At 59.7% G+C, this 8,835-nt stretch overlaps 3 protein-coding genes across 3 annotated transcripts; all 3 read right to left on the bottom strand.

Moving 5' to 3' along the window:
• Window positions 1-1,641: 1,641 nt before the first annotated feature.
• Window positions 1,642-2,979, bottom strand: LMXM_08_29_2160 (putative rab-GDP dissociation inhibitor; the record flags this gene model as incomplete). Its single annotated transcript, XM_003872292.1, has 1 exon — window positions 1,642-2,979. One exon carries the CDS (start codon window positions 2,977-2,979, stop codon window positions 1,642-1,644), a length of 1,338 nt encoding a protein of 445 aa, XP_003872341.1.
• Window positions 2,980-3,797: 818 nt separating this feature from the next.
• LMXM_08_29_2170 (conserved hypothetical protein) lies at window positions 3,798-5,624 on the bottom strand (the record flags this gene model as incomplete). Its single annotated transcript, XM_003872291.1, has 1 exon — window positions 3,798-5,624. The coding sequence occupies one exon, from the start codon at window positions 5,622-5,624 to the stop codon at window positions 3,798-3,800; it is 1,827 nt and encodes a 608-aa protein (XP_003872340.1).
• A 1,113-nt stretch (window positions 5,625-6,737) lies between these two features.
• Window positions 6,738-8,132, bottom strand: LMXM_08_29_2180 (conserved hypothetical protein; the record flags this gene model as incomplete). Its single annotated transcript, XM_003872290.1, has 1 exon — window positions 6,738-8,132. One exon carries the CDS (start codon window positions 8,130-8,132, stop codon window positions 6,738-6,740), a length of 1,395 nt encoding a protein of 464 aa, XP_003872339.1.
• Window positions 8,133-8,835: the final 703 nt, after the last annotated feature.

Raw genomic sequence — 8,835 nt, 5'->3', positions numbered from 1 at the left:
CAGAGCATACCTGCTGCCCTGACGCCGTGTAGGAGTGGGGGCATTCACGCCCATGCTTCGGGCATTGCGTCTCTCTTGAAAGGATGCTGGCGCGAACGCAGCCAGAGGACAGCCAACCCACTGCTGATAGCTTCAGGTGGTCTTTGTTTCGCAGACTTTTGCTGGAAACATGAGCACGTGCTCGCACACATCTCGGCGAGGTCAGAGGGATGGTGGGAGGGGGAGGGGGACGGTGAGGGTCAAAGTTTGTTTTCGCCTCTGCAGCCTCCCTTTGCTCCGTCCATCCATACCTTTGTGTCCCCCAACCACACACAAACACCACTCCTCCTCCGCCAAGCGCACGCATGACTTTATTTGAGCATAACACCCTTCGATTGGAAAAACAAAGCGACGAAAAAAAAAAACGAACGACAACGACACGAAAAAGAAGACAAGCGAGTTCGAGTCGTCCACCCCCTCCCTCCCGCTGTGAGGGAAGAAAGCACCACGGAGGCACGTAAAACACCAGCAAAGGTCCTCCTCGTTGCGCACCAGAGGAGAGCGGGATGCCAAAGTCGCCCATAGCGAAAGAGCGTGAAGGGGAATAATAAAGCAAGAAGGCAGGAGAAGGATGGAGAGGGCCGGGGCCTTCGACTGCGCCCATTGTCTATCCGTGTGCCACGCCCGTGGCCGTGAAGAGGGAGAAGGGGGTATTTCACCCTTCTCCATGAGCATCAAAACTACATCCGCGCAGAAAACGCGTGACAATAGGCGTCGTGGAGACGCGAGGGGTGGGGCAGTGAAGTGGTGGGGCAATCCATGCAAGACTGTGAAGATGGCACCGCCGCCTACTTGCCCGAAGGGCGTATCCACCTGTGTTCACCACCAACTCAGTCGCATACACTACATCTCTCCCTCGAGCGCACACACACACAACCACGGAGCACACCAGCAGCAGCTAACGCACAGAATCAAAAAAAAAGCAGCCGCGCACCACCAACGAAGCACTCGTGAAGCGAATCAACAAATGGAAGGAGGAGACGACCAAACAACAACAACAGAAAAAAAGAGCCGCGACGATAGGCACGTTGGCGCGCACACAGAGGACGCACGAAGCGCGACACTGCAGGTCAGCTGCCATGGCGAGAAAAGCACGCCCTCCCGGTACCGTTGCCACCAGGACCCACCCACCCCTGCCCGTCAACGTACACAAGACCATTCGTAACCCACCTAACAACGGAAAAGGGGTGGGGACGTCTGAGAGATGACCGGAAGATGGGGAGAAAGCGGGAGACACCGCACGAAATCAAAAACAAACAACCTGGAGAAGGGGTCCTACGGTGCAGCGAGGCAGAGCATGTGTGAGTGCACGTGTGTGTTTGCTTTCCTGTGCCCATCATCATTGAGCGACTCTCCGCAACCCGCAACACAGGCGCACGCGCGATCCTCGCGCGCTGGCAGGATATGTTGCGCCGGTTGCCGTACACGCGGCATGGCCTCAGAGGGGTGTACAATCGAACCAGGCACGTGCTCGTACGAGTAACCGTCGTAAAAGGAGCGGCATCCTGCACCCTCCTTTCGCTTTTCTGCCGCCACAAAAACGAGAGCACAGCCACGTTCGCCAGCATGCCATAACGCACAAAAACGCAGCAACAGCGGTGCCTACGCATGCACCTCCTCACCTGTGCGCTTGATGGCGTCGAAACTGTACGGCTTGCCGTGGATGCGCTCGAAGAGGTTGAGGATGTCCTCCGCGGCGCTCTCGAAGTGCGTGGCGGCATCGTAGCTCTTGCTGATAAAGCAGCGGCTCGTGCTTCCGTCCTCGAGAGGCTCGTACAGGTCAGAGACAGAGATAAACGTCTCCAGCGTGGGCCCGATCAGCTTGAGGCCAGCCTCCAGGTCAGCCTTGGGGTTCCCCGGATGCTCGACCACGGTGCCGATCATCACGATGAACTTGCCCTCGGGGCACACCTTGTCTTCTTCACACAGCTGCAGGATGTACACGTCGTTCTTGCGGCGCAGCTCCGACTGTGGGATGATGATCTGGCACGCGTTGGCAGTCACCTTTAGGTTGGGGATAGGGTGGTCCATGATCGCGATGCAGCGCACCACCTGACCACACGACCTGACACGGTCCGGAAAGTACGACGGGTCGCCAACCACCAGCTTCGCGAACGCCTTTTTGCCACCGCTCTCGATGGACTCGAAGGCGCCGTTCGCGTCAAAGTTCACCTTATCGACAGGCGTCTGAAGCATGTAGGTGCCGCCGTACACGGCCGACAGGCGCGAGAACGCCTGCGGAAGCTCGCCGCTACCATAGAGCGGGTACACGTACGGGGAGCGGTTGTACATCAGGAAGGAGTTCTCGTACAACTTGCACCGCATCACGGTGTCGATGGCTGGCTTGTGCAGGTAGTCTTCGTTGTTCTGCAGAGCCATAGCGTGCCCGACGAAGCTGATGGTGTCGGCGCCAAGGTCAAACTCCTTGAAGAGCTGCTGCATCGACATGGTTTGCAGGTTGTAGCCCTTGTATGTGCGGCTGTCCTTCACGTTGTAGTTGGACACGTACTGGAGGAAGTTGCGCAGGCGCCGCTTCTCGAAGAAGCCCATCAGCGATGACGACAGCGCCTCCATCTCCGTCGCCGGCACCTTGGCGATCTTGCCGTCCTTCATCACAAAAGAGCAGTCCAGCAACATGAACTCCATGTTGTAGCGATCCACGACGGTGGCGCGCAGGATCTTGACCAGCTCACCGGCGCACATGAGCACCTTCGGGATCAGATCGACGTTGTAGAGATGGCTGCGGCCCAAGAAAGCCGGCGGTTTGCCCTTGTTGAACTTCTGGTAGAGCTGTTCCAAGTTCAACGAGGCGCTCTCACCGCCGTAGTACGCGTTGCGGTCCACGTGCAGCACCTTGTATCCGTTAACGGACAGCAGGCCGGACAGCACGCACTCCACCAAGCCCGTCCCGCACACAATCGCATCGTACGTCTCCTCCATGGCGGTGGATGTTTTCTGGACGTGTGCGCCTTTTATGTTGTGCAGACAAGCAGAACAACCGGCGCTGCAGCGCTGCAGAGGTGGTGCCTTTCTCTAATATCTAGTGTGTTGGAGTGGGGGCGAGAGGGAGTGAGAGGAGGAGGGAGGAGAAGGGGGCTGAGACGCGCTGCAGAGGCGGAGGGAAAGAAAAGGAGAGCCGCGAGCAATAAGGAAAGACGGTGCAGTTGTGTGTGTGTGTGGCTACGCAATGACGAACAGCTGCAGCAGATCACATGGAGGCCACGAAGGACAGAGAATAAGAAAGAGGACGGGGGGAACAGGTAGGCAGCGAACGAGGTGGACAGGGAGTAAGAAGAGCATCAGCTTGAAAGGACGCTGATGCTGCATGTGTGCACGCATACACCACACACACACACACAACATGGAGGTGAACGTGGCAGATCACCTCCCAGCAGTACTTACCAGAGGAGAGGGGCGTCCACGACCTTCATGCCGTCCTGTGAACTGCGCATTGTGTGTTGAGGGGGGGGGTGAGTGAGTGGTGGGAAAGGGGAGGGGTGCAGAGAGAAGGCGACGACAGCGCCTGTGTGGTGGTGGTGAGAACAGCTAGGGATAGAGGGGACGAGTCCCTGAATCACGCGAGAACGCGCACACGCACACCAGCGTAGGGAAGAAGGCAGATATTTGGCAAAGAGAGAGAGCCGGGACAGTGAAACACGCAGAATGGCACCAGAGAAACTCTGCCGAAAAGTGGGAGTAGACGTGGCCGCCTCTCTCTCTCACCCTTCCTCGCGGAGTGCTTAGTCAGAGTCTGCGTGCTAAGTAAGGTTGTGAGGCAGGTGCTCGCTCGCTGCTTCCGCGCCGCCGAATTGAGGCGCGGTTGCGGTGCCTCTCTTGTTCTCCGCCAGGCGTCGTGGGCGTGAGAAGTCCGGCACCACAACACTGCGAGATAGGGCAGAGGGGATGCATGAGGGGTTGCGCTCGAGCGCCGTGCGATGGTTGCAGCCCATCACGTGCTCTGCCATGCGATGCCACCCAATCACGCAGTCGCAGACGTAGCAGTAGTTCAAGACAGGCGCGAGGCGCAAGCGCTGAGCACTCTCGTCTGCTTGCATCTGGGCAGCAAGGAGTTCCTGACGACGGGCGGCTTCCCTACGACGCGCATTGTCACGCCGGTTGCAGAACGCGTCAAGGGCCTCGCCGCTTGTCGAGAACTGCGCGTTAGCGTACTTGAGAAGGCATCGGGCGTCCACAAATTTCTTCATGGCGTCCGAGAGCGTCTGTGAGGTGGCTGCAGCCTCGGCGGCGTAGCCCATGGCCCGCACACACTGCGCTACTGCCATGCTGGTCGCTTCCAACGTGCTCACACAGGTCTCGCGGGTGCGCTTGCGCAGCGCCTGAAAGAGGGACTCGTAGTCATCGGCGATCTCGAGAGAGACGCGAGGGATCGAACGAGTGATGTGACGGTTCAAGGAGAGCGCCTGGTTCCACGTGCTGTCGAGAAGGACGAGGTGCACCTTGCGTTGCGAATGTGAGCCACTTCCTGCGACCGCTAGCGGTGGGGCGGGGTACACGGCCGCACCCTCGCTGTTGCTCCCCGTTGCCGGGCCGGGTGCGCGTGGCATCGTGTTGGCCGTGTTGGCACAACCACCACTATCACAACCATCTTTGCCGACCTCTTCATCGGGAGTGCTGCCCTCGCCCCCTCTCCCCTCCTTGTTGCATCCGCGGTCCCACTGGGAATGGTGGAGATGCGCATTTCGGATGTAGTTGTGGATGCTGACGGCGTCCGAAGATGGATAAAGAGAGACGTGATAGACGTCCGCTGGCCCTCCGGCTGAGCACGCTGCCAGACGGTGCTCCACCGGCGGCAGTTGCTGCAGATATGTGTCATCCTCGCCGAGTCCCCAGACGCGCAAAGGCGCGCCTAGGAGGTAGGCGGCGATGTGACCCGAGTTTGTGCTGCGCATCAGCTCCTCACTGTGCAGCAGCATGGTCACCTCCACATGCTCATCCAGCACGGCAGCCGGCAGTGTGGCACGGTAGGCGTCGAACTCGGCGCACATGCACACCTCGCGAGGAAACCAGCACCATAAGCAAAGATCGCGCTGATGAGCGCACCAAAGCGCGACAGAAAGCCGGCGCAGCACCGCCACGGCGTGGCGATCCTCGGGCTCCACGCTGGCAAGAAACGCCTTCCACTCCACCGATTCCTCAAGACTGAGGTAGATCGTGGGCAGTTCTGCGGGCCTGCTGCTGCAACCTGCCTCTGAATCATCGCTCACAGTGGCGCCCGCACCATCGGACTCCGTTGCACCGGAGGCAGCAACGGCACACTGCATAGCACGCACCACTTCACTGTTCAGCTTGCGCTTGTTGATGTGTATGTTGCGGCGTCGCACGCTCTCCTGGTGGCGAGCTACCGCCTCCCTCACCTCGTCCAAGTGCTGAGCAATACGCGCCGCCTCCTCGCTCGTGCGCGGCGGCATCGTGGCGCGCGGGGTGCCGTAATGCTGCAGCCCCACGCACTCGAGCAAGCGCAGCATCGAGCGCTTGTACGGGTTCGGAGTGGCCCTACATGACGAGACGAGCGGCTCGCCGATCTGCCGCACAGCAGAGGATGCGGTGGACGACGACTCGATCATTGAAGAGTCAGTGGAGCCGCACGTTCCTCGACTGTGTAAATTTGTACGGGGGGCGTTGCAGACGACCGCAGCACGCGGGCTTCATTCTCAGACCTGCCTAACGTACTATTCGAGGCCTCGATGTGCCAAGAGTTGAGCGTGCGTAGGGAGTGGGCGTGAAAGAAGGAGTAGGGAGATCGACGAAAGGCGGGAAAGCGTTAACGTTTGTCGTCGCGCGAGACAGCAGAGGACGGAGGTCGAGCACACAGACAGCTCCACTGCTGGCCTGCCAGCAACGACACCACATCGAAGGACTCGTGTACGATCATGTGAGCAACGCTACAGCGGAATTCGTCAAAGAGCTCGCATATGAACGCAGCAAAACCCTCCTCGCCCCTGGGGCTGGTGCCTTGTCCGCAGGTAGGCATCAAAAAAAATAGTTCGTCATCACAGATGCCGAGTCGGCGTCTGAGTGCCTGTTTGTACGCTGAGGCGCTTCAACGAGGAGGTGGCTGCACCACCGCCAAGCCCTCTCACGACCGGTGCCAGCGTTTTTCCACATACATCTCTGTGCGTACATCGTCATCATCGTGCTCTTTTTTTTTGTTGTCGTTTCGGTTTCTGTCCTTCGCTGCCCGTTGGATGGCCTTGGCGACACTCCGGCGAACACACGCACACACACGCACACGCGCACGCGCACGCGCAAGAGTGGAAAGCAGATGTATGAAGGAGGGAGGTAAGGAGAAGGTGGGGACGGGGAAAGACTCCGTGTACGGCGTGCGATTATTCACTTTATCTGATGAAGCAATGCAAGACCAACCAGAAACAAAACGCCCACACACGCACGCACGCACGGAAACGCCTGAGGGCGGTGGGAGCACACGAAGCAAAGAAAAAACGAGCAAAGGATGAGGGGAGGAGGTGGTGGCCGAGAAGGACCGCACCAACGGCGGGGCCACCGCCGCTTCCCCTTCACAAAGAAGGAACAACCCAACAAAGTCGGCAAACAAATTTGTGAAGAAAAGCCAAGCGGCTGGCCGCCATTATCCCATACAAAAAGACGCAGAGGCATGGGTGAGGTGTCGGCACCACCGCTCCTCCATCTCCTGCTACTGCCTCTCCCTCTGTATCTCTTCACTGCACGAGCTCTGTCACACCCTTTCCGTGGCACACGGGGCAAAGACCTCTCCTGCTACGCCCCCAGCGTGCGAGACGAGCGGTAAGCGAGGCTTCCCACTCATGCCCGCACCCAGCGCACAGCCACCACACCTTTGTCTTCGTGTCCGTCGGCGACAGCTGCTCTATGTGGAGATCTCCGTTCTTTAGTGGATGCCACTCCTGCAGCACAACGCTCTCCTCCGACGCCAGCACACCGGCCGACTGAGAACGCAACAGCGCGCACGATGGACACCTGACCTTGTCGAGGGCCCGGTCCTTCACGCGAGCGGCATAGCTCTCGCGGCACATTGGACAGTTCCAAAACACACTCTCCTTGCTGTCTGCCGAGATCTCCGCAGGCTTGAGAAACGGATTATTGCGGTTGTAGTCCCACAGCTGAAGCAGGTCAGGCCGCGCCTTCGCCAGCGTCGAGGTCCGGTTGGCAGCGCACTGCGGGCATCCGTTCTTGAGGATGCATCGCACAAACACACCACTGCGCCAGACGTGGTCGCACTTGACGCAGCGCCACGCCGCAACCACCGCCGAGTCCGTCATGACTTCGTTGACAGGGATGGCGTTGGCACCGTCGCCTGCAGCGGCGTATTCGGCCGCCAATTCGGGGAACGCAAGGGCCAAGTAGCGGTTTGCCATTTCCTCATCAACGGCCGCCGTGCCCGGCGCACACTCTTCGCTCTCTTCTGGCGAAGAGGGCGTACCGGTTGCATTGGCCTCGCCAGCGTCCGCGCCCCCGGTCGAGGTCTTGACATTACGGCGTCGCGCTCGCCGAGTCACAGTCGCACCGTCGCCTTCCTCCGCCTGGGTAACGCCGTCCAAACGCGTCTCGGTGCCGCTGCCGCTACATCGCTCGCCGCTCTCTCTCTCGGGCTCATCATTGCCACCAAACGCCTCCTCCAGATTGGCACTCACGGGGTCCTCTGTGGGTGGCTCTGAAAACTCGTCGCTGCCGCCGCTGATAATAGCGTCCGTTTCGTCCCCAGCTTCGTGAGCTACCGTCCCTTCAAATCGACGAGCGCTGCCGCGGCCACGTACTGCGCGGAAACTCGCGCGTTTACGTTTTGCTGATGAGGATGGGCACAGATTGCTGCCGCCTCTCTCGCCCTCTTCCTCCACTGACTCACCGGCTTCCTCTCGCGAAGAGCTGCCTCGATCAAAGAGTGAGACACTCTCCTCGAGCTGCTCGTCCGCGTCCATAGAGTTGGGCAACGATGAGGCTGGCCTCTGCTGGGCAGACACGGCGGTCGGCTGTGCTCGCCGCGATGAGGATGCTGCGGCCTTACCGTCAGCCGCGCCTGCCTCCTTCTTTGCCTTGGCTGCTCCTCTGGTGCCTCTCGCCTGGCCGACGCGGCCCATCGCCGACCCGCAGCGGCGCGCTTGCGATAGCGCAGCCACACCACTGTCCGCGATGAGCGTGAGTGACCCGCACAGTGTCGAGGAGCAGCCACACCTCCACGACAGAGATGCGGGGAAAGGGGTGACAACGACGCATGCCAAGAATGACGCGGGCAGGTGGCGCGCGACGCACGGTGCCGAAACGGCTCGTGCGACACGTGAAGGGCACCACATGGCTGGCGTGCGAGGAAGTGCCTAACTTCTTATGTATAGCTGTGGTTCAAGCACTTCTATGTAGCCATGTCAAGGACACACGCTCCTCTGAAGCAGTCAAATACGATGAAGGTAGAGGAGCAGCGCACAGCTCGCCGTTTCCGTGGTCTTTTCCTCCGAGGGGTCAAAGGCACAGCAATAAGAACAGCAGGAGCCGGATGGTGAGACCACAGTAGACACACCCCTAGCGGCAGCACCCTCCCTTTCCTTCCTTCTTGCTTGCTTTCTGGGAAACATGCGCATGCACGCGTTTGTGCCCATGTGCGTAGGTGGGTGTGCGTGCATGTGTAAATCATTCGATGGTGCACGGAGGAAGAGGAAAGGGCGTGCGATACAGGCAAAGGGGAGGGGAGGGGGGTAGTGGGGCATTCGTTTGTGCGGCGGAATGCACAAGAGCGGCAAAACGAGAGAGACATGGAGGGGGCAGCAGGCAGAAGCGCTAGAGGACTCG

The sequence above is a fragment of the Leishmania mexicana genome, chromosome 8 (assembly GCF_000234665.1).
Source record: "Leishmania mexicana MHOM/GT/2001/U1103 complete genome, chromosome 8".
Taxonomy (NCBI): domain Eukaryota; phylum Euglenozoa; class Kinetoplastea; order Trypanosomatida; family Trypanosomatidae; genus Leishmania; species Leishmania mexicana.
Note: the sequence above shows the minus strand (reverse complement) of the source record. Positions and strands in the feature narration are given on the sequence as shown.